At 37.2% G+C, this 26,658-nt stretch overlaps 1 protein-coding gene across 18 annotated transcripts in view; it reads right to left on the reverse strand.

Annotated features, from left to right (window-relative positions):
- The window catches only part of FAM13B (family with sequence similarity 13 member B), an 86,347-nt gene that overhangs the window by 42,831 nt on the left and 16,858 nt on the right, over positions 1–26,658 (reverse strand). For 11 of the 18 annotated variants that reach the window (XM_072841123.1, XM_072841125.1, XM_072841128.1 and 8 more), the window contains exons 2-8: positions 18,658–18,824; positions 17,213–17,404; positions 16,529–16,741; positions 15,370–15,547; positions 14,928–15,069; positions 10,099–10,194; positions 7,544–7,704 (exon numbers count right to left, since the gene is read on the reverse strand). In XM_072841123.1, coding sequence (XP_072697224.1) covers positions 7,544–7,704; positions 10,099–10,194; positions 14,928–15,069; positions 15,370–15,547; positions 16,529–16,741; positions 17,213–17,369 — 947 coding nt within the window. In that variant the 5' untranslated portion in view covers positions 17,370–17,404; positions 18,658–18,824. The remainder of the gene's footprint in view (positions 1–7,543; positions 7,705–10,098; positions 10,195–14,927; positions 15,070–15,369; positions 15,548–16,528; positions 16,742–17,212; positions 17,405–18,657; positions 18,825–26,658) is intronic. The other 7 variants (XM_072841138.1, XM_072841137.1, XM_072841139.1 and 4 more) reach the window with 2 other exon arrangements.

Here is a 26,658-nt window from a genome sequence, read left to right on the forward strand (position 1 = left end):
CCCTCTCTGAAGAAATAAAAGAACTAAAATCTAATCAAGTCAAAATTTAAAAAGGCTATTAATGAGATGTAATAAAAAAAATGGAGGCTCTAATTGCTAGAATAAATGAGGCAGAAGAGAGAATCAGTGATACATACAGAAGACCAACAGAGAATAAAGAAACTGAGAAAAAAGATAAACTACTGGATCACTAGGGAAAAACTCGAGAGATAAGTGATGCCATAAAACAAAACAATATTAGAATAATTGGGATCCCAGAGGAAGAGGAAATAGGGAGAGCAGAAGGTATAATTGAACAAATCATAGCTGAGAACTTCCAAATCTGGGGGAAGAAGCAAGCATCCAAGTACAGGAAGCATAGAGAAACTCCCCTCAAAATCAATAAAAATAGGTCAACACTTTGACATTTAATCGTGAAGCCTGAAAATCTCAGGCACAAAGAGAAAATCTTTAAAGTAGGTTGGGTCAAGAGATCCACAACCTACAAAGGTAGAAACATTAGACTGGCAGCAAACCTATCCACAGAGACCTGGCAGGACGGTATTCAAAGTGCTAAATGAGATAAATATGCAGCCAAGAATACTTTATCCAGCAAGGATGTCATGCAAAATAGAAGGAGATAAAAATAGAAACTAGGGATCCCTGGGTGGCGCAGCAGTTTGGCGCCTGCCTTTGGACCAGGGCGCGATCCTGGAAACCCGGGATCGAATCCCACGTCAGGCTCCCAGCATGGAGCCTGCTTCTCCCTCTGCCTATGTCTCTGCCTCTCTCTCTCTGTGTGACTATCATAAATAAATAAAAAATTAAAAAAAAAAATAGAAACTAAAAGAATTTTTGATCACTAAACCAGCCCTGCAAGAAATGTTAAAGGGGATCCTTTAAGCAAAGAGAGAGCCCAAAAGTAACACAGACATAAAAGAAAAGAAACAATACATAGCAACAGAGACTTTGCAGGTAATACAAAGGCACTACATTCATTATCTTTCAATAGTTACTCTGAATGTCAATGGGCTAAATGCTCCAATCAAAAGACACGGGTTATCAGATTGGAAAAAAAAGCAAGACGGGGCAGCCTCGGTGGCTCAGTGGTTTAGCGTCGCCTTCAGCCCGGGGTGTGATCCTGGAGACCCAGGATCGAGTCCCGAATCAGGCTCCCTGCATGGAGTGTGTTTCTCCCTCTGCCTATGTCTCTGCCTCTCTCTCTCTCATGAATAAATAAATAAAATCTTAAAAAAAAAAAACAAAAACAAATACACATGGAACATTCTCCGGAACAGATCACATACTGGGTCACAAATTGACTCTCAACTGGAACCAGAAGACTGGGATTATTCCCTGCATATTTTCAGACCACAATACTTTGATACTTGACATCAATCCCAAAAGGAAATTTGGAAGGAACTCAAATACTTGGAGGTTAAAGAGCATCCTACTAAAGAATGAATGGGTCAATCAGAAAATTAAGGAAGAATTTTAAAAATTCATGGAAACAAATGCAAATGAAAACACAACTTTTTTTTTTTTTAAGATTTTATTTATTTATTCATAGAGACACGGCGGGGGGGGGGGGCAGAGGAACAGGCAGAGGGAGAAGCAGACTCCATGCAGGGAGCCCGATGTAGGAATCGATCCAGGGTCCCCAGGATCACACCCAGGCTGCAGGCGGCGCTAAACCGCTGCGCCACCAGGGCTGCCCCAAAACACAACTATTTTCTAAGAAGGAAGTATATAGAAATATGAGCTTTTCTCAAGAAACAAGGAAGACCTCAAATACACAACCTAACCTTACACCTAATGGAGCTAGACAAAGAACAGCAAATAAAGCCTAAACCCAGCAGGAGAATAATGATTAGAGCAGAAATCAATGAAATAGAAATCAAAAGAACAGTAGAACAGACCAATGAAACCAGGAGCTGGTTCTTTCAAAGAATAAGATTGATAAATCCCTGACCAGACTTACCAAAAAGAGAAAGAATCCAAATAAATAAAATCATGAACAAGAGAGGAGAGATCACAATCAAACACCAAAGAAATACAAACAATTGGGCAACCCCAGTGGCTCAGCGGTTTGGCGCCACCTGCAGCTCGGGTGTGATCCTGGAGACCCGGGATCGAGTCCCACATCGGGCTCCCTGCATGGAGTCTGCTTCTCCCTCTGCCTGTGTCTCTGCCTCTCTGTGTGTGTGTGTGTGTCTCCCATGAATAAATAAATAAAATCTTTTAAAAAAATAAAATAAATAAAATAAACCACTGGTTGTGAAAAGGTGGTCAGTCAACCAAAACACACAAACTATTTTCATAATATTTACCTTTTTCACTGTGCTGACTTTTGCATGATATACCAAATCAATGGTAGAAAAAAATGCTTGGGGTCTTAGCATAAATCAGGCAAGTGGTACCAGACTGAACCATGGCCACTGCATTCTTTACCACTACTCACTTGCAATTTTTTAAAAAGAGGACCAGTCCTGATGAAGGAGCAAAAATTATTAATTTTACCTCAGCCCTGAGTATAATTCATTTTTGTATTTGGTATGACAAAATGGGAGGCACATTTAGAAAAACACTTCTGCACAGCGTAGTACAATGCTTGTCTTATTTGAATTGTGAACTCAAGTTTTATCTGGGATCACCGTTTTCACTTGAAAGATAGGCTGACAAACTATATATAATTATTCCAACCTGAATAATCTGGCAGACATTTTCTCAAAAATGAGCAAGACTGAGACTTCAAGAAAAACAAGTGACACAGCTGATAAGATTTGAGTTTTCAAGTAAAAAATTGAATTCTGGAAAACCTTTATCTTTACCATAAACTCATTAATGTCCCAGGACTTAAAAGATGTCTTTAATACAATCAGTGGTAATATTAAAGAATGTGAACTGTTGATACTATGTAACAAAATGTATCATCATTTGGAAGATCCAAGTAACTCCCTGAAGCCTCATTTTCTGAATGCCTAATTACCATGTTACAAAATCAAGCATGAATAAAATCACCACAGCACAAGACAGACCGACCAAAAGACCAGAGCATGAAAAATTCTCAGATATGGTTTCAAGTTATGCAATACAAATAACTTCTAAAACGCTGCTACTTACCATGTTTTGGCATATTATCAAGAAAGAATGGACACAATTATCTGAAAAGACTATGAATGTTCTATTTCCAGCTATATACTGGTGTGATGGCAAATTTTCTTCATATACTTAAACCAAAATAACATACAGCAACGAATGCAATGCAGAGGAAAATGAAAGAATTCAGCTGTCATCTACTAATGCCAGACATTAAAGAGATTTGTAAAAATATAAAACAAGTCACTAAAAAATTTTTCACTATGATGTTTTTTGGAGATTTTGGAAAACAGTTAACATTTTAGAATTTTACATTAACATGTAATGGATTTATTACTACTTTAAATATATATGTAAATCTCTCAGTTTTAATTCCTAATATAATAAATAACAACAGTTACAAGCTACAGAAACAAAAGTTCTTTGGATCCTAAATAATTTTTAAGTGTGTGAGGGGGGTTATAAGACCAAAGTTTGAGAACTAATGACCTAAACCTAATAGAGGAGGAGTAATCTATCAACCAAAAAACTGTTAGGTAAAAAAAAAAAAAAGAAAAACAAAACACAAAAAAGCCCCTTAGGTCATCAATGGCTATATACAAGCATCTTCCAAACTACAACTCAACAAAGATATACTTCCAATGGCTTAAATATGTTGCTTTAATTTATAATGTGGTAAGTGCCTGTAGGTAAAATCAACATTAACAGAGGTTGCGGGGGGGGGGGGGGGGGGGGGGGCAGCCCTGGTGGCTTAGCGGCTTAGCACCACCTTCAGCCCAGGGTGTGACCCTGGAGACCCGGGATCAAGTCCCACGTCAGGCTCCCTGCAAGGAGCCTGCTTCTCCCTCTGCCTGTGTCTCTGCTCTCTCTCTCTCTGTGTCTGTCATGAATAAATAAATAAAATCTTAAAAAAAAAAGAAAAAAAGGTCTTGGGGATCCCTGGGTGGCTCAGCAGTTTAACACCTGCCTTTGGCCCAAGGAGTGATCTTGGAGTCCTGGGATTGAGTCCCACATCAGGCTTCTGCATGGAGTCTGCTTCTCCCTCTGCCTGTGTCTCTGCCTCCCTCTCTCTTTTCTCTGTGTCACTCATGAATAAATGAATAAAATTTTTTTTTTTTAAAGAAAGGTCTCTGGAGTTGTAAATAATTTTTAAGAATGTAACATTTAAAAGCAAAAAGTTTGAGAATTGCTATTTTTAAACTATCACTAAATGTTTATTCCCTTAGGTTTCTAACATATTTTCCCATAGTTACTTGTGAAGAAAAACAGAGTAGCTACCTAATACTCCAGTAAATATTTATAAAGTACCTCCCAGAAAAACTCAAAAAGATGGAACATTAAAAGTTACCAAAAGTTCAATCTCCAGTATCCACTAATTCCCTAAAACAAATTTATTAATAGCTCCCTATATCCTAGGGCTTATGCTTATGCATTCCCCTATTTTTCTTTCATCTATGGTAGACAATCAAAGAATGTATTTTTTGGGCAGTTTAGGTGGCTCAGCGGTTTAGCGCTGCCTTCAGCCCAGGGCCTGATCCTGGAGACCCAGGATTAAGTCCCATGTCGGGCTCCCTGCATGGAGCCTGCTTCTCCCTCTGTCTGTGTCTCTGCCTCTCTCTCTCTCTGTCTCTCATGAATAAATAAAATCTTGAAAAAAAAAAAAAAAGAATGTATATTTTTACCTTTATGCAAGCAATCAGCCAACACTACAATAAAAGATTAATATATATATATTAACTGAAATTTTTATCATTACTAATTCTCAAAGACCACTTTGGTAGACACACCTGTTTTTGCTGCCTGATATCCCCAATCTTTTCTTTTGGTAAACAGCCCCATTTTTCTGTGGCAAATTAATCCCTCTTCTCATCCAATAATCTTGATACATAAATTACAATGACCAGCTCTATCTAACCAGACACTTGACCCAATTTAGACCAGACTCTCTTCCCTGCCACCCCACAGGAATCTGGTCTTGAGCAGAATGAGAGTAGGAAACAACTGGAAGGAACTCTCTGAGTAACAGCCCCATGCTAGAGATTCTCCCATAACCCCGCTACTAAATTCTCCAGGGCTTCCTGTGTTATCTCTGCTTTATCTGCAGACTCTGCAATCTATCCAGGATTCTTCTAATAAATTGCTTTTTTTCTTTCCTTTAACCAAGGTCCATTTTTGTGACATGTAATTAAAGGAATCCTGACTACCTATCTCCAAATCTCCAATGAATCTAAAAATTAGTTGGAAGGACTGTCTACAAAACTAGAAAGATAATCAAAAAGACGAAACTATTAGAAGTATCCATTTAAAATAATAACTTTGCTGATAATAAATAAAAATACTGAAAAAATTTCCCCTCTATCAGCGCTACTCAATAGAAATTTCTGCAATGACAGAAATGTTCTGTATCAACACTAATACAGTGGCCACTTATATGACTGTTGAACACTTGAACTGTGGCTAGTACAACTGTGAGAGTGATTTTTAAACTTTATTTAATTTTAACTGGTTCAAGTTCAAATTTAAATAGCCACATGTAGCTAGTAGCCACCTATTAGAGATGTAACTCTAACTTACCAAATTAAGAATATTCATTTAATCTACTGTTTTCAGGTCCTGGAGGAAAAAAATGCTAATGGCAATATAAATCAGGATAAGTCTCTTACGCTTGCTGGAAATACTTACTAGGCCAAAGAAAAGTTCACTATTTGAACCTAATAAATGAATGCAAATAATTCAAAAGAAGGAAAAAGGGGCCTAAGAAACCTAAAAAGGTTGTTCAGTAGCAGTTTAGTAGAGAGAAGCTAGCTACAATAATTCAAAACTTCCAGAAAAAAGGACAGGAAATATATAATTAAGATATAAACAGCTCAGCATATAATTTCTAAATATCTTAATATGTAATTATACTTAAGAGGCTCCCCCCTTCCCAAAAGTAAATTAGAAGAGCATGTACACAGGGATCCCTGGGTGGCGCAGCGGTTTGGCGCCTGCCTTTGGCCCAGGGCGTGATCCTGGAGACCCGGGATCGAATCCCACATCGGGCTTCTGGTGCATGGAGCCTGCTTCTCCCTCTGCCTATGTCTCTGCCTCTCTCTCTTTCTCTCTCTGTGACTATCATAAATAAAAATTAAAAAAAAAAAAAAAAAGAAGAGCATGTACACAGAAAAAGCACAAACATAATGTTAAATCAGGGGCAAAAGAGTAAACAAACATGTTGATATACCACAATTACAATCATGTTTGAAGAAATCATTTATAATATATAAAGATCCAGAGGCCCACAAAGAAATTTAATAGTTCTGTTTGGCAGTAAACATCTCAAGTTGTTTTATAATTTTCCTATATGAAATTGGACAGTTTCTCCCTTAGATATGAGTTATTTTATGTAATGAGTTAAATGACATTTTGCCTTCTGTTAAATTATTTCCTCTGCTTTTCAATCATTCTACTGAACATGGATTTAATAAAAGATATCTAGTGATTTAAATATACTGGGATCCCTGGGTGGCGCAGCGGGTTGGCGCCTGCCTTTGGCCCAGGGCGCGATCCTGGAGACCTGGGATCGAATCCCACGTCGGGCTCCCGGTACATGGAGCCTGCTTCTTCCTCTGCCTATGTCTCTGCCTCTCTCTCTCTCTCTCTCTCTCTGTGACTATCATAAATAAATAAAAATTAAAAATATATATATATATACTGCTGCTTTCCTAATTAGAAAGGGCTAGTTGACAAAACATGAGACACACCTACCTCTGGGAAATGAACAAGGGGTAGTGGAAAGGGAGGTGGGCGAGGGGTTGGGGTGACTGGGTGATGGGCACTGAGGGGGGCACTTGGCAGGATGAGCACTGGGTGTTATGCTATATGTTGGCAAATTGAACTCCAATTAAAAAAAAAAGGGTTAGTAAACCATAGAACTTTACAGAGAACTAACATACCTAGAGCTATGGGATTCTCGAATTCTCCAACGCTTCCTAAACAGTATGTTCAATGACTCCAGCTATGCATTAACATAGTGCCTCTACCCTACCACATTTATAAAGTACACAGTATGCCACGTAAGTAGTATTCCTTAACACACAAAAAAAAAAATTGGAAAGAAATATCTTAATGCATCACAGAGTTCTCTTCTTACAGCCCAACTCAACCTAGTTCTAGTCTAGAAGCTGGAAATACAAGTTAATTTGACCACTTTATCTTTCCATTTCCAAAGGTCCTGAAATTTTACCCAACTCAAAAAAAAAAAAACTTTAAGAAGAAATGTAAAAGGCTGTATTTTGAAAAAAATATATAAATGCTGACACCTGAAATTTTCTTAGCAAGTTTGCTTAAAATTTTCTTGTTGCTCTTTTTCATACATAAATCAATCTTTCACACATCATTAAAATTTGTATGATTCAGTGCTTCAGTGAATCTACATCTAGAATAAAAAGTTCAAAGGCTAAAGTTCTTTCCATTGAAACACTACCTTGTTGATGCTGTAACACTATTTGGTTCCAGGATATTTTCAGTCATCCTTAACTGTACCACCTCTGCCATGTCACTTGATTTTTCTGCACCCTCTTCTGGAAGTTCTTCTATCTGTTCCAACTTTTCATCTTCCTCTTCTTCCTCAGAAAGTTCATTAACCTATATAAATAAGAGAAAATTGAAAATAAAAAATGAATACAACTGTTAACTGACATTAAGATAAACTAAGAAAACGTTCAACACAACTCATTTTTTACTTCATTTCCTAGGACCAATTTTACTAATGGAATAAGTAATTGCCAACTCTCTCATATTAGAAGAAAACTGCAAACCAAATGTAACGTTTTAAAGCACAAAGCAATGATGACCTTCGTCTATCACTAAGAACATGAGTAAGACTGCAAACGATGAAAAGCTTGCACACTGCAGTTAGTTAACATTAAGAAAGCTTCATTTCCTAAGCATTCAGTTTTACAGACTGAATACGTAGGAAGATTTCTAACTGACCTCTCTGATTTCCAGGTGCATTTAACAAGTGATTTTAATATAGGGGAAGTGTCGGAAAAGGGCAGATAAATTTTGCCTTAAGGTGTTAACTTTATTTTAGAAAATGCCAGCTAACTTCTAAATGATTCAGACGGAATTTTTCACGAAAAGACTGGATCTTACAAGGGAGGACTCATTGTTTTGGCCAATAAGCACAACTGAAAACATTCAACACAACTCATTTTTTAGGTTAGAAGGTTATAATTCTAATTTTGGGAGGAGCTATAAAATGTCTTCCATTATCAAGCTGACTACCTAAATAAATAATCACTCTAATAATAATATCAGAGAAGGAAAACCAACAAAATATTCCCAAATGAGAAATAACTTTTCAAGCTATCCCAAAGAAGAAACCAGTCATAAATTGTCTTGACATCTTTTAATTTAATACTAGTCATTAAAAACACAGAGCAGCAAAAGTATATACCTTTATCCATTCTAGACAAGTGCACTGGAAATACCTAAAATAAATTCACCACTATGTGTAACAGTGGTGCTCCTTCCAGATAGTCAAACATATTCTCTGGAATACTCCAGAGAGTAAACTTCAACCAGAAGAAAAGTGATTTCCCTGTGGTATTCTCTACCACACTCGTAATAGGCAAGGACAGATGGCCTGCTTTCAAGTGTAATACAGTAAGTACTTAAAAGCCAGACTCTGAAGGCAGAAAGTTGTATGTCCACACTCCTACTGTGCCCTTAACTATCTCTCAGTTTACTTAATTTTTCCAAGTCTATGATTAAAATGGAGATGTCATATATACTATCTACGTCATAAGGCTAGTTGAAAGGATTAAGTAATATATGCAAACTCTTATACAGTGTCTATACATAATAAGCAATAAATAATAGCTATCACTATAACTGGAATTGTTATTTCTATATAGCACAGAGCCTAGTTTCTACATGTAACATCACTTCTTTTGAGAAAGACAGGCAATATTTGCCACCCAAACTAAAGCTGGAGCTCTCAACCACTGGTGTATCAAGGTCAGCAGTCAGCTGGGTCACTAAAAATTCCTTATTAATAATAATACTTAATAATTTCAATTTGTGAACCACTTATTTTATATATAAAGCATACTCAGCAGATTCAGCTGAATTTGTTGTGCTCCTAAAAGCTAACCCTCATCTATCCCCTATCATGTTGAACAGTGATGAAAAAGACTAAAAAACAGTAAATGATTATTAACTGAAAGGTAGTATTTATACACGAAGGTGAAAATTTCATATGATAAATCAATATTTAAACTGAATCAAATGGAAAATAATCCTCATTTCCATATATGTATTTAATAAATGAAATTAAAGAATATACTTAGTATCTACCTGATAATTCAAGAAAGAAAAAAATGCAAGAAAATACTGATTTCAGTAGTATTAAATGGGAATTACTGTGGCTGATCAATGAAGGTTTGGGCACCACAGAATTATTTAAAAAAAAAAAATTTAAGATAGCTATTTAAGCCGAGAATAAGTATTTATTCAGTCCACATATTTTTGGTACAGAGGTACTACTATTTTAACATGCACAACATATGTTTTAAAAACAACTCTGTGCCTGTAGTCAATAGCTCTCAGGAACTACAAATACCTTATACTCAATTATATTGAATATATTATATTCAATTCAATAAGCTTTATGTAAACTAATTGACATTGCCCACTATTTTCACCAATAATCATCCAATAAGATATGACATGAAAAATACCCTAGTGGGATTTCTTTTTCCCCTCTTCCCATTTCCCAGGCCTCCCAATATAACTTCCTGCAGTAAGAAATGATTAAATAACTTTGAGTGAGAGTATTAAAAACTTTAAAAATGCCCTCTCTCACTCCACACTTCACAAGTTCTTAATCCTTTCCTGGTCAGCCTGACCTTCTATTTATCATTGCTCTAATCTGTTCCTAAGTTATTCTGAACCTAGCCTATGTACGCAACTGCCTCAACTCCACTTCTAGAAAACCGCTCACTCCACTTATGGAAAATCCTCATCCATACTTACATCTCTTCTTTCTTTGACTGCTGTAATTCCCTTCTCTAGGGCCTCGTGAAATGCCTGCTCTCCAGACTCCAGCTTGTGGAGAACGCTGCTACCTGCCTTCTCAAATGTATAAAGAAACATAATTATCACCTACATCTTCAAACCACTCTACTGAATTTGCATTCATGTAGGGATCCCATACAAAGAACCTGTCCACCAACTCTGGGTCATTTCTCAAACACTCCCTATTCATCATCCCCAGTCATCTCTCTCACACTATTAATAAAAATATCTACCACCTTGAAAAGGCTCTAACAGCCAAATACTTGCATCAATGGTATAAAACTCCAAGAGAATAGAACACTAGATTAACTTTGCTTCCTTCAAATATAAAAAGTAGAAAAAAAATAATCAAAGCACTGCAAAGATGGGCCTGGTTTATCCACATCTTTAAATATGGGGAAAAGAAATGAGCAGCATTTAAGTCAGGTCGATTTAAAAATACAACCAAAATGTGCTAAATTTGAGGAAATTTTACTTTCACTCACTACATTATCACTTCAGTCTCACAAGTCAAATTAAAGTTACCAGATCTGCTTTCAAGAAAACAAACTTTCAGGTATCTGAATTCTGAAATAATTTGGTTGATTAGTAATGTGGGCCAAAATAATTAAATATGCATCACTGTTTCCTAGGACCCACAGCACTACTCCATTTATTGAGCATATTCTATTCAATATGCTAACATCCCTTTTTTCTTCCCCAAAGATTTTTAAATTTATTTGAGAGAAAGAGAATGTGCAAGAAAAGGAACAGAGAGAGAGGGACAAGCACACTCTGCACTGAGCAAGGAGCCCAACATGGGCTCGATCTCATAATACTGAGAATGAAAACCTGAGCCGAAATCAAAAGTCAGATACTCCACTGACTGAGCCACCTCAAAGAAAGAGGCATTAAGAAATGATTAAATGTAGATAAATGTGCAGAATTCAACATTACGTTTTGGTGTTAATTAACCACAATTCCATTTAATGTAAAGCACAACACTTGTTAAGTCAATTTTTCTAAATTTTTTTTTTAATTTTTATTTATTTATGATAGTCATCAGAGAGAGAGAGAGAGGCAGAGACACAGGCAGAGGGAGAAGCAGGCTCCATGCACCGGGAGCCCGACGTGGGATTCGATCCCGGGTCTCCAGGATCGTGCCCTGGGCCAAAGGCAGGCGCCAAACCGCTGTGCCACCCAGGGATCCCTAAGTCAATTTTTCTAGTGCTTAAACAAATATAAAAATACAAATGCATTAGATGTGAATTATTTGACCATACATAAGCTGCAAGATATCAGAAATATCAGGGAATTAGATCACAACATAAAACATAGTTAAGGCATACCCTGAAGCCTTCAGAGTCATCAAGATATAAATATTAGGGCAAACTGGCATCATCAGTTTCTTACAAGTCAAATCATCTTAGAAACGTAGGAAATGAGTAACACAAATGTATGCATATTATTTCATCCTGAGCAGCCATAAATTTTATCTAAAAAAATTACTAAACTAAAATATATTTTTTTTATTTTATTTTTTAAAGTAATTTCTACACCCAACTTAATACAGCTTGAACTTACAACCCCAAGAACAAGAGTCACATGCTCCACCAGCCAGACACCCCTAAACAAAACTAATTTAAAGAAAAGAAAGGTAGCATACAAGTCCCCAAAGATGGGATTTCTCATGAGCATCAAAAGATATTAAAGGTTTGGGACGCCTGGATGGCTTAGCAGTTGAGCGTCTGCTTTTGGCTCAGAGTGCGATCCCAGTTTAGGGATGGAGTTTCACATCGGGCTCCCCACAGGGAGCCTGCTTCTCCCTCTGCCTGTGTCTCTGCCTCTCTCTCTGGCTCTCTCTAATGAATGAATAAAATCTTAAAAAAGAGATATTAAAGGTTTAAGGAATATCTATCTCCCTGCTCTCTTCTTGTCATTTTCTTTAACGCAAGAATAATCTTGAAGAGGGTTCTGAAGAGGGGCACCTGGGACGCTCAGTAGGTTAAGCAGCTGCCTTCAGCTCAGGTCATGATCCCAGGGTCCCGGGATTGAGCCCTACATCAGGCTCCCTACTCAGCAGGGAACTTGCTTTTCCTTCTGCTTCCCCTCTTGTATGCTTGTATGCCTGTATGCGCACGTGCGCTCTCTTTCAAATAAATAAATCTTAAAAAATTTTAAGTAATTTTGAAGAGATGTACCAAATTTTTAAGTCAGGACCTGTATATGATAGAAATTCAAAAAATATGCCAAAAGTTCCATGATCACTGATTCTGGCTATGAATTTCATTCACTTGATTTTACTTTAAATATGTATACATATGCATGTTTTCATTCTCAGATCATACATTACAAACTGCAATTTGGCTTGTTACTGTTTCCTTAAAGTTTCTAATACTTGAAAAGAAAGAGAAAAGAGGTGGGGAGAAGGAAAAGGGAAGAAGGGAAAGAGGGAGAGAAAATCAGACAAAGATACAAATGCCTACATGAAGAAAACATGAAAAACTAAGGAAGGTCTCAGCACCAAGTATTTTAAAAAGACTTATCCATAGAAGTTCACAATAGTACAGAAACTGTTTTTTAAAAACGATGGGCTATCCAGAAAATAAAACTATTAAATTCACATTACCAGAATCAACACCTATAAAAACTAATGAAAATTTGTATGGTAAACTAACTTTCAAGAGATGCTGCTTCTTAATCTAAAAGCAAATGAGGGGCAGCCTGGGTGGCTCAGTGGTTATGCGCCACCATCAGCCCAGGGTGTGATCCTGGGGACCCGGGATCAAGTCCCACATCGGGCTCCCTGCATGGAGCCTGCTTCTCTCTCTGCCTGTGTCTCTGCCTCTCTCTCGCTCTCTGGTTTCTCATGAATTAAAAAAAAAAAAAAAAAAAAAAAAAATCTTAAAAAAATAAGTAAATAAATAAAAATAAAATAAAAGCAAATGAAGTCACCCAATGTGCATCAATAAATAATGACCATAAAATTAATCCTCAAAACGTGGATATATACAAGTGAAAAGGGGAGCTACTAATAATTACATGAGAAACAAATATAAACCAGAACTCTTCTGAAAAAAAGGGGTATACTATCATCTTTTTTAATGGAAATCAGTATACTAAATCAAATTATAATGTTGCATCCATACAATAGGGACCTATGCACATGTAAACAAAAGAGTATGTTCTCTATATTCCAATAAGAAAAGAATTCCATGGGCAACCCATGTGGCTCAGCAGTTTAGCACTGCCTTCAGCCCAGGGCCTGATCCTGGAGACCTGGGATCGAGTCCTGCATTAGGCTTCCTGCATGGAGCCTGCTTCTCCCTCTGCCTATCTCTGCCTCTCTCTCTGTATGTGTGTCTCTCATGAATAAAAATCTTTAAAAAAAAAAAAAGAAAGAAAGAAAAGAATTCCACAGTACACTGTTAGCTGACATACTTAAAAAAAAAAAAAAGGGACGCCTGGGTGGCTCAGTGGTTGAGTGTCTGCCTCTGGCTCAGGGCATGATCCTGGAGTCCTGGGATTGAGTTCCACATCAGGCTCCCTGCATGGAGCCTGCTTCTCCCTCTGCCTGTCTCTGCCTCTGTGTGTGTGTGTGTGTGTGTGTGTGTGTGTGTGTGTGTGTGTGTGTCTCATGAATAAATAAAATCTTAAAAAAAAATAAAAATAAAAAACTGAGCAAATATTTACTTTGCATAACAAAACTCTAAAAAAACATACATAAAAAACTAATGGGCCAAAGGAGTGGGTATGGGTAAAATCAAGAAATTTCACTATTTTACTTCTTTTTTTTAACCAGGTGAATGATTTACTCATAAAAAAAAAAAAAATAGCAGCCCCACCCCATGTCCAAAATATAAGTAACTGCATAGGTTTTAACCTAATAGAAGTTTTTTGGGGACACCTGGGTGGCTCAGCGGTTGTGTGTCTGCCTTCGGCCCAGGGCGTGATCCTGGAGTCCTGGGATCGAGTCCTACATCGGGCTCCCTACATGGAGCCTCCTTCTCCCTCTGCCTATGTCTCTGCCTCTCTGTGTCTCTCATGGATAAATAAATGAAATCTTAAAAAAAAAAAAGTCTGACAAATTATTTCACTTAAGTGCAAAAGAAAAACCTGCACACAGACCTAAATTACAAATCCTAAAACATGAAAATTCTGAATTAATATGGCTTTACAATAAATTAATGACTCTGCATCAATATTCTCATTTCATGAAGGAGAAAGTAATCAGGTCCTTGTACCATCTCAACCATTAACGCATAGCAGAAAAACAAAATATAACGTAGCCAGAGAAATGGATGCTAACTTTCCAAAGACATAAAAGTTAAAAAACTACCGTGATGCTTCCCAGTAATGACAATGATTGCACTGCTCTATTGACTTGTGACTTTAATCCAGAAAAGCTTCCTATTTTTAAAAGTTTGTGTGAACTTTGTATTCAATCTTTCCCTCCCCCTTCTATTTCTCACCCTTTGCCTACATTCCTCCATGCTGGTTCTTCACAAAAGCAAAAAAGAACACCCTATTCTTACAAAATAAACAATGCTTAAGTTAGAAGAAAAACATACAAACCCCACAAAATATCTCAACATATACTCTGCTTTCAATGCCTTTTCCTTACTATTCAAATTGAGAACAAGAAAAAAATCACATTCATATATTACATGGATGTGTCACTCCATATTATTACATATAATAACCAAGAGAACTGCTTTGTTTAGTACTTTAAAATTTCACCTGAGTTTGCGTCAAGCCCTAAAGAGCATATTCTTTAAATATGCTCCGAGTATTTAAAATATTCTCACCTGTTCAGTAATTGAACTCAAATCATTAGATGAGAAATCTTCCTCTTCATTCTCAAAAAACTCATAGTAATTTTCCAGAAGTCCAGCCATTATCCTGCTCACTATTTCTTGTTCTTTCAGATCTTCCACATCTGTATAAATGCTACGAATAAAAGTCCACATTGAATTGAGAGTCCTTAAATCAAATACACGTAAAATTAGAAGACAACCAATGACTCACTTTATAAACCTGAGCAATTTATGTCATTCTGTGCCTCTGTTTTCCCATCTGTTAAGCCTACCTAATTTGTACCCTCTTCACAGAAATGCTGGGAGGATTAATCAGATCTACTATAAAAAATAATGGTTTACCAAGCAACCTATGATTCTTGGGAAATAATATAATGACTCTATTTCACAAATTCAATTTTTTTATTACATAAAAATTTCTGGAAAAACTTACTGGAAGACATCTGGACCAAAGACAGCAGCCAAAGAGTTTGCAGACCAAATTTCTTCATGATGTGATGCTACATTGGCTAAAAATCTACACAGAAACTTTAACAAACTGTAATTAACAGGTGGAAGCTGCTGTAAAAGGAACCTCAACTTTCTTCCAAATTCATCTTCATTATTATAATCTATAAAACATAATGACAGGTTTTTTTTTTAATGAAGTAAAAGTAAAGCTCAGATATTTTGCCAGGTTCACATTACTCCACCCACATCACCTTTTTACTATTAACAATTCAAAACCTCTTCACTTCCTCCACCAGAGGCCAAATGCCTTAGAGCTTCGCATTTCACTTAGGTGGAAGAGAAGAGTTGGAGAGAAGGAACTCAACCCCTCAATTGCTGAAGGATGTTTTCCCCTCAGTTACTCATCGGTCCAAACTCTCTAATTTAATTACTTTTCATTCTCATCATATTGCCTCTTGCATGACTGTACCTGTGTTTTAAAAGCAGTGCCAACTACAAGAAGTCAAAATGCACTGGCCAATGCTAATCAACAACTATGAGTGAATAAAAATGATTTAACCAGCACCACCAAAAATCTAACCCAACAAATACAAATCAGCCTTTTTCTCCTTTATTTGAAGTCCAATGTCCAATTTGGTATTTTACTTCCTTCAGGCATGAACCCAAGCATAAGTTTCAAGTATATTCTGAATCTGGAATCAAAGTTGTCTTCTGGTTTTTGCTAGAAGCTCTATCAAACCAGGGATAAATAATATCCTATAGTAACATCATCACTAAGGAACAGCACTGGCTATTATTGGAATAGTATGCCACACATACCACTTTATATGTATTTCTCTTCTTTCCCAACCATCCTATTCCTTATTCTTGTCTCTTGCCTTTCTTTCTCCTCCCCCTCCTTAACCTTAGCTTAGGTTTCTTGACCATCATAAAAAAAAAAATAGTACTACAGAGATCTAAGAAATTGCCATTCCTGTAGCTAGACCATATAGACCCAAAGAGCGTTAAGTCCCCAAATGGGAACATAAGCAATTAATCTCAGAACTATTATAATTACTGTTTACATGTCAAGATTTCCACAAGATAAAAAGACTTTGAAATTAATGGTAAAGGACTGATTGGTAAGAATCAAATTAGACTACCTTGAGAAAGCTGCATCAAGTGAATATGCAAACTGCCAGGGATAACAGGTTCAGGAAGTTCCTGAAGGAAAAATCTAAGAAGACTAATAGCTGAGGGAACATCTGCTTCCTTAACCAAATCCACCTCTTCTCCGCTGTCGTATCTCTGCCGAAGCCACTCCACTGTCTCAGCATTTCCATTGACTTGAAAAAGTCCTTGTTGCTCCAGACCTCCTAATTAGTTGACAGTAAAAATTAAGTAAGCTTCAACTTCAACTACCTGGCCATATATATTCATTTTCCAATCAACTTAAAATATTCATACATTTGAAAAGTCCTTCTTGGCTCTCCTGATTGGGCTAAACACCTTCAAATCACACATTTAGAAACATACTATCTCTGTCCTGAGAGAGATTCTATTTTATCCACCCCACCTCCATTAAAAATATTCATATCACCATCCCACTAAAAAATGCTCTATGCAAAAAAAAAAAAAAAAAACACACACACACAAAAAAAAAAACACAAAAAAAAACTCTATGCTGGGCATGTCTGACTTTATGTAAGAAACTTCTTTCATTTTTCCTTACTGTATTTTGGACTTTCCATACTAGAAAGAAAAAAAGGAAAAAAAAATCCAAGGTCAAAGGGATAAGCTGTGTTTATTAAAACAAAGGCTAGCCCTCAAAGTAAGGAAATATATACCATGTTCCTCAATATAGTCCACAACGTGGCGGACTATGAACGGAACCTCATTGTCTGGATGTCCTCCCTGCTGCAGCTCATCAAGTGGAATTCCAAATATTTTGTTAGCAAGAACGGAGTTGCAGTTACTCAAGGAAGGGGAGGAGCTCTTCCTCATATCTTTTTTGCAGCCAGAAATCAAAGCTGTCTTTTCTGCCAAATGAAAGACAGAGATAGAGATAGAGAGAGAGAGACTAATAATCAACAGATGACAATATGCTTAAATACATTACAAAAAAAGCTTTACACCTGAATGTGTTTTCATCATTACATATGTTCCTGTTGTCAGACCCACAACATGTTCTACAAATAAAGCTCAATACAATCATCCAAACATTTTCTCTAGTATGTATAGTTAATTTTGAAAGCTGCCTTCAGTGTTTGAACATTTATCAAACAATAGCAAATACATCATTAAACTTAACAAAGGACATTAATGTCCCAAAGACAAATTAAGGGGCAAATGTGGCTCCAAGAGGACCTTTATTGACCAAGCTTATTGACACAGGTAAAAAAAAAATCAAACCCAATCATTTCTGCATTGTGCTATCTGAAGCCCATCTAATCCTGTAATTTATAAACACCCAAAATAGGAAAGAATCATTTTTTATAAAGTGATAAATAATCACTTTTCATCAACAACAGGCTAGTAAGAGCAAGATTAACCAGTTCTTCTTTCTACATGACAGAGCAGCCACAATACATTTTTATAAATGAAAGAAACTTTTTAGTTTTAGACATCAACTTTCAAATGAGAATGTTCTTTCATCAAGCCTGCTATTTCATTAATTATTTCAAAGAAAAATGTCCATAGCCAGTCTTGTTCAGAAGAAATAAGTTATTTGTCTTAACTTCGTAGGAATAGCGATCAGTAAAACAGTGAGAGAAAACAATGTTTTGAGTATCTGAAGCACAGAGAACAAGTAATCCCAAGAAAAAATTGTTTCCTAAAATAAAAGTTATTACTTTAAGTGGGAAATGGGTATTTTGAAAGAAAAACCTTTCAAAAGTTATGTTAACGAACAAAATGACACCAACTGGGCTGGCTTTTTTGATCACACCAGAGAAACAATTCCTTTTCTCACCACAAGAAAGAACAGAGCAAAAAAATAAAACTACTCGATATTCTAAAGTTTCCAAAAATAACTTCTATATTTATTACATAATAGCCGTACCAGTGGATCAAGAGTGTCACACTTACTTACAGAAACAAAAGAAATTAACTTAGGGGAAGCAAAATGCCATAAATTTACATAGCTTTAAACAAGCAAGACCCATTCTTCAACATATCTAGTGCCAGCTAATAACTACAAAACCTCAAGTTAATAATCAAATAGCAACAGGAGATAATCTCCAAATTTTTTCTGGATTTATACAGCACAAGAGTTATCATTTTAAAAACTTACCTTTGAGTACTTAAACACCTAAGTTTAAAAAATGGCTTCTGCACCAGCTACCCTCACTGAGCAAGCATTCTTTTGTCATTTATGGCTGTTTGAGATTATGGCAGAAGATCAGCCTGTAGTTCCTCATTGAAGAAACGCAGAACTCGATCAGTACTTCAGCAGTTAATCTAGAAGAAAAAAACAATTCTTTTCATTTTCCAAACCATCTCTTACTATGAGAAAGGACTAGAATAAGCAGTGAAATCCATTTAGGGAGGGCACCTACACTGAAAATCATTCTTCGGCCTCAAAATTTGCCTGTGACCTAGTTAGAGGGAAAATCTTGCACAAGATTTCAAATTATGATGGCCAACCTGGACAAGAATCTTTCTGGTAAAAGCAAATAAAGGAATTGCAAAGGAGAATCTTTAACAGTACAAACCTTCAGAGATTACACCACTCAAATAATCCATTTTCCTCAACAGATTCTTCATTTGAACACATATGAGGACCCACCCATCTCCACTGGGTCCCCACATACTCAGAACAAAATGCAGAAACATTTTCAGATCATAGAACAGAAGAAAGGATTTTAAGCTTGGAAAAGCACTCTATGTACTTTATTATTTTCTTTGTATACAGCAAATATTTTGTTTAGCAAGAATGTAGTTGTCTCAACTTTATGGCTTGGAGAAACAATAGCACATGCTGGGAAAAAAGCACCAAAAATGTTGACGTTCAAGTATTAAATACACCATCCGATAGATGTGAACCTGAACAACTTCCATGTCTTCATGTCTCTAATGTTAGGTTTCCTTTATAGAAGAGTAATACCTATATAGCTGTTTAACTGAGATAATACATGCAGGTAGTAGAGAACCAATTTTCTCTCTTTGTATTAAATGTTAAAAGGCTAGCAAACAGACTGAAGAGAGAGATCTGTACGACAATACATTTAATATATGATCTCATCTGTGAATTGTTGTTTCATCACCCTCTGTGAGTTGCAGTAATCTACTTTAAAAATCTTCTAATAAAAAAAAATCTTCTAATAAGCTCAGGAAACTACCCTCTAGCACTCTACTCAAGAGTCCAGGTAAGCAGAAGAGTATTACCATTCAGTGTGGTTTTCAAAAATAAAAATGTCTTATTAGTAACATATACGTCCAGGAAGAACATGAAAAATGGAGAGGAAGGAAAACCACATTCCTACAACAAATCTTCAGTAGATGATTACTTTCCAAACATCCTGAAATGCCTGCTAAAACATGTAGGCTATTCATCTGAAACACAACTTCAAAGTTAAGTTGCAGTAGATCCTTTAGAGAGGTTAATTTCAGAGATAAAATGTTTAACGCACTTACATTAAAGTCAGGTTGATACCTTCACAACAAAAAGAAAAAGAGGATTTGCTTGATGAACAATAAATGAACACTCATTAGAAGAGTCTTGTCAGAGGCAAGTTCTATGTATCATTAAAATGGGTACTCAGTGTTTCTGTATCTTGTTAATGAAACCAGGAATCAGCACCGTGCATATTTAGACTAGTATTTAGTATTTAGACTAGAGAGTGGCCCAAAATAACATTTCTGCAAAATGCAAAGTAGTTTTTGACTTTATTTAATACTGTTCCCCACTCCTTGTCAGAGCTTATATCATGTAAATATTCCCTTCCTATCTGTAGTGGATTCAACTGTGCTCCTGAAAAAACGCATGTTCACCCAGGACTTCAAAATGTGAACTTATTTGGAAATAGGGTCTTTGCATATGCAATTAGTTAAAGATCTCAAGATGAAAGCATCCTGTGGGGCGGGGGTGGGGGTGGGGGGGGTGGGGCATGGGTAACTCAGGCCTCTGCCTTCTTCAGTTCAAGTCATCATCCCAGGGTCCTAGAATCAGGCCCCTGCTGGGTGGAGAGCCTGCTACTCCCTCTCCCTCTGATGTTCCCCCAGCTTGCGTTCTCTCTCCTCTCCTGACTCTCTCTCTCCTGACTCTCTCAAATAAATAAAATCTTAAAAAAAAAAAAAAGAAGTCATCATGGTTTTAGAATGGGTCCTAAATCTAATGATTGGTGTCCTTATAAGCAGAAGACAAGACACACAGAGAAACACAGAAAGGAAGAAGGCCATGTGAAGATAGAGGGAGAGACTAGGAGTTATGCTGTCATAATACAAGAAACACCAGGAGCCACCAAAGCTGGAAGAGGCAAAGGAAGATTCCTCCCCAGAAACTTCAGAGAGAATATGGCCTTGCCCACGCTTTGATTTTAGCCTTCTATCTAGCCTCTAAATTTGTGAGAAAAACAACTTCTGTTTTAGAGTTCTGTTTGTATTAATTTGTCATGGAACCCCTAGAAAATTCATGTGATATCTAAACTACAAAATCTAATTCTCAAAGAAAATAGTGTCACGTACCATAGAAAAATGTCCCAAAGAGATGTCTGATGAAATGTCTTAGCAGACAGGATCAATAAATGCAAAGAAAGCAGCTAATCAATAAAAAGGCTTGACACAAGAGATTACAATGTGCACACTTTCAAAATAACCAAGGATTTCCAAAAGCACAATTTTATTATAAATCAAAACAGCAAAACCATTTTAAGACTTTTAAAAATTTTAAGTACACTGTACCACCGCCCGCCAACATGGGACTTGAATGTACGACCTCAAGATCAAGAGTTGGGTACTCTAATGACTGAGCAAGCCTGGCACCCCTAAAACAGCAAAATAATCTTATATACAAATGACAGTTGCCTCCCACAGTGCTAATGACGAGTAAGAAACCATTTTGAATTTTACATGATGAGACAAAAGTGATTTAAAAAACCTCAATTAAATACCAATTTTCAATAACAGTGGGTGATAGGTACATTCAGTAAAGCGTACCTTCACATACCAGGCTATCAACTAAGGAGCAAGATATTTCTGCATTCCATTTAGTCCCACTTATACACACACACATATATATATGACAGCAAGATATACCTTTTTTAATAGCACAGAATCTTTTAAGTACCTAATAAAATTATCAGAGAGGGCTGGGGTTTTTTGTTTTGTTTTGTTTTGTTTTGTTGTTGTTTTTTTAAAGATTCCATCCATTTATTCACGAGATATAAGAGAGGCAGAGGGAGGGCAGCCCTGGTGGCGCAGCGGTTTAGTGCCACCTGCAGCCCAGGGTGTGATCCTGGAGACCTGGGATCGAGTCCCACATCAGGCTCCTTGCATGGAGCCTGCTTCTCCCTCTGCCTGTGTCTCTGCCTCTCTCTCTCTCTCTCTGTGTCTCTCATGAATAAATAAATAAAATCTTTAAAAAAAAAAAAAAAAAGAGAGAGGCAGAGGGAGAAACAGGCTCCCTGCAGGGAGCCTGATGCGGAACTAGATCCTGGAACCCGGGAATCTGGCCCTGAGCCAAAGGCAGACAGATGCTCATCCACTGAGCCACCCAGGTACCCCAAAAGGGGCTTTTTAAAAAAGGTAGCAGGCAGCCCCAGTGGCTTAGTGGTTTAGCACCGCCTTCAGCCCAGGGTGTGATCCTGGAGACCCGAGATCGAGTCCCACATCAGGCTCCTTGCATGGAGCCTGTTTCTCCCTCTGCCTGTGTCTCTGCCTCTCTCTCTCTCTCCGTATCTCTCATGAATAAATAAATATAATCTTAAAAAAAAAAAAAAAACAAGGTAGAATACCAACATCAATACGATGGACAAATAACTGAGCTCTTACAATAGGCCAGGAGCTATTTTTTTTAAGATTTTATTTATTTACTCAAGAGAGTAGGAAAGAATATACAGGGAAAGGAAGAAGCCAACTTCCTGCTGAGCCAGAACCAGACATGGGGCTCAATATCAAGACGCTGATAGGGGGCAGCCCAGGTGGCTCAGGGGTTTAGCACTGCCTTCAGCCCAGGGTGTGATCCTGGAGACCCCAGATCGAGTCCCACATCGGGCTCCCTGCATGGAGCCTGCTTCTCCCTCTGCCTGTGTCTCTGCCTCTCTCTCTCTGTGTGTGTCTCTCATGAATAAATAAATAAAATCTTTAAAAAAAAAAAAAAAAAGACGCTGATAGGATGACCCAAGCTGAAGACAAATGCTTAAAAGACTGAGCCACCGAGGCACCCCTTAAGGGCTTTAAATGTATTAATTCCTTTATCCTTACAACAATTCTATGGATGCAGATACTTTCATTATATCCATTTCAGTGACAAGAAAACCAAAAAAAAACTGAGAACTTTCTGGGGTGACAGAAATGTTCTATGTCATGACTGTGATAGTGGTGGTTACATGCATAATGCACATGTCAAACTTACTGAACTGAACTTTTTTTTTTTTTTAATTGAACTGGACATTTAAACTGATGAGTGCTACGGTACATAAATTGTTATTGCGGGCAGCCCCAGTGGTGCAGCGGTTTAGAGCCGCCTGCAGCCTAGGGCGTGATCCTGGAGACCCTGAATCGAGTCCCACATCAGGCTCTCTGCATGGAGCCTGCTTCTCCCTCTGCCTGTGTCTCTGCCTCTCTCTGTGTGTGTGTGTGTGTGTGTGTCTCTATGAATAGATAAGTAAAAATAGAAGAATAAAAAAAAATTGTTATTGCATATAAATGATACTTCAAAAAAACTGAAAATATTAAAAAGAAACCATACAGGGATCCCTGGGTGGCGCAGCGGTTTAGCGCCTGCCTTTGGCCCAGGGCGCGATCCTGGAGACCCGGGATCGAATCCCATGTCGGGCTCCCAGTGCATGGAGCCTGCTTCTCCCTCTCCCTGTGTCTCTGCCTCTCTCTCTCTCTCTGTGACCATCATAAATAAATAAAAATTAAAAAAAAAAGAAACCATACAAATCAAGACATAACATCACTTTAATAGGTTAACAAATACCAAGCTATTTTCATTATAGGGTATGTCATTTTTAAAATGTACTTCCCCATCCAAAAAAGAAAAATTAAAGATCTATTTTAACCAATTTCAAGAACCTATCCTATTCAGCCCTAGTAAATTATCCAGCACATTTAGAAGCTACTACATTTTCTATATCGCATTAAGAAAAATTAAAATTGGACTGAAGATAAGTCTTTTCAAAGCAAATAATGTAACAGAAAACTAATAGTAATAAGATTTGATCTGTGATACACAAATAAAGTTTTATCATTCTGCAAATAAGCAATCTAAGAGCAGCATCTGCCACGATAAAACCTCTACATTCAAAATGAGGAGAAAGGAACAGGAAAATTCACTTTTGCCCTAAATGCTTTTGACAAAATAGGACGCAATTCACACAGAAAAATTTAAAAGAGGTACCTTAATAATTGCTAATGCCAGAAAGAAAAAAAAACATCCTATCACTTGTTTACTATGAGAGAAAAGCCAACAGGGAGCTGGGCCTCAATAAAGACGGTAAACTTTGGGAACAGAAATTTAAGTATGTAGACAATTACACTGCCTAAGTCAATGAACCAAAGCTTAAGACAAATAAATTTACCCCTGCTCCACACATTCAGCTTTTCATTAGCAAGCTCTAAACATTTCATCAAAGCACCTCTTTCATTCAAATTGAACAAAGATGGCTCTACAAAGATTCCCAAAATGCTAAATCAGTGTGTTCCTTCCTGATGTAAAAAACTGAACAACGGGGGGATCCCTGGGTGGCTCAGCAGTTTGGCGCCTGCCTTTGGCCCAGGGCGCAATCCTGGAATCCCGGGGTCAAATCCAGGGGTCAAGTCCCGTGTCAAGCTCCTGGCATGGAGCCTCCTTCTCCCTCTGCCTGTGTCTCTGCCCCCCTCTCTTTCTCTATCATAAATAAATAAATAAATAAATAAATAAACAAACAAACAAACAAACAGACAGACAGACAAGGCACTAATTTGTCAGAAACCCTTAACAATACACCCAACAAAAAGGAAGGCTGAACAAATGTCCCAAGAGCACATAAAGTTACCTGTCATGTGTTCATAGATGCTATTTTGATCAGGAAAAACACCAAGTCAATTAAATTATTAAATTCATATTGACTATGCCATTAAGTGACTATAGTATAAAACAATTCAGTATTAGAAATTTTTTTAAGTTAAAGAGCTATTATTACACTCAAAAGTTTAGGAACTTCTTTACCTTAAAAAACAGAAAAAAAGAGTATGAAATACTTCTTGTGACAATTTTTACCCCTATGCCTGAGGACTTGTTCACCTGAATGCACTTTAATATACTACTTGAAAGTACAATCTTCCTCCGTGGTGATTTTACAAAACTAAAATGAGCAATGGAATTAAGCCTATTTTGTAAGACAACAGTTGCCAAACTATACTAGATATAGCACATATACTTCAAATACTAAAACTCACTAAATGTAACCCATTTTACCTTGAGACAGCTTATTATTCCTCTCTTATTTAACATACTCAAGCAAAAATTGGTTGCCCTTGGAAATAAGCTATTGGTAAACAGCCTGGTTCATTCTGAAAAACTCTCAAAAGGGTTTCATGACCACAGTCAATTATTTTATAACCTCCAACCACGACTTCAAGCTATTCCAATCAAAACAAAGTAATAAAACCAGAGGGAGATGAAGTCTCCTGTAACTAAGTCCCCTCATCTCTTCTCCTCACTAATCTCCTCAAAACTAAAATCTAACCCAAATCCCCCTGGCACAAAATTCCACAATTGTGTTCCACTGCCTAGAGTCCTGGACCCCAAATTATTGATAAGGGAAAGAGACAGGAATTCACTCTTCATTTTTGTATTATATGCATATTTCTAAAGTAGAGTAGTAAATAATATACTAGTATATTATACATAAAATAAACATACACAAAAATAACTTTAAGATTAAAATATACATAAAAACACAAATTCTAGGGCACCTGGGTGGCTCATTTGGTTAAACATTAGACTCTAGGTTTCAACTCTGGTCATTATCTCAGGGTCGTGAGATCAAGCCCCACTTCAGGGCTCCACCCTCAGTGCAGAGTCAGCTTGGGAATTTTTCCCCCTTCCTCACTTTCCCCCTCTCCGTCCTCCTTCCCTCTCAGGCTGTATCTCTCAAATAAATAAAATCATTAAAAAGTAAACAAAATAAATAATTAATTAAAAACTGTAAATTTTACTACTGCTACACACACACATTTTTTTTTTAAAGATTTTATTTATTTATTTGACAGAGAAAGAGAGAGACAGAGAACAAGTAAGTGGAGCAGCAGGCAGAGGGAGAGGGAGAAGCTCAGCTGGGAGCCCGATGCTGGGCTCAATCCCAGTATCTTGGGATAATGACCTGAGATGAAGGCAGATGCTTATCCAACTGAGCCACCCAGGCACCCCCACATGCACACTTTAATATATCATCTTGTCCTTCCAAAGTACAAGAGCATCTCATGACATCAAAAAGCAAGCCAATTAAAAAATGAGCAAGGGACCTAAACAGACATTTTTCTAAAAAAGGCATACTGATGGCCAACAGACATGAAAAGATGCATAACATCAGTCTAATCGGGGAAATGTAAATCAAAAATACAATGAGATATCACCTAACACCTGTCAGAATGGCTAGTATAAAAAGAAAGAACACAGGTTGCAAGTACACAGACAAAAAGGAACCCTCCTGCACTATTGGTAGGCAAATAAACTGGTGCAGCAACTATGGGAAATAGTATTCCTCAAAAAAGTTCCTCAAAAAATTAAATACAGGAATACCATACAATCCAGTAATTCCACTCATGAGTATTTACCCAAAGAAAAAGAAAACACTATTCTGAAAAGATACATGCAACCCAATGCTTACTGCAGCATTATCTACAGTAGCCAAGACATGGACACAACCTAAATGTCCATCAGTCAATGAAGAAGATGTCGTGTATAGGGGATCCCTGGGTGGCTCAGCAGTTTAGTGCCTGCCTTCGGCCCAAGGCGTGATCCTGGAATCCTGGGATCGAGTCCCACATCAGGCTCCCTGCATGGAGCCTGCTTCTCCCTCTCCCTCTGCCTGTGTCTCTGCCTCTGTGTGTGTGTGTCTCAAGAATAAATAAAATAAAATCTTAA

This window comes from Canis lupus, chromosome 10, assembly GCF_048164855.1.
Source record: "Canis lupus baileyi chromosome 10, mCanLup2.hap1, whole genome shotgun sequence".
Classification (NCBI taxonomy): Eukaryota; Metazoa; Chordata; class Mammalia; order Carnivora; family Canidae; genus Canis; species Canis lupus.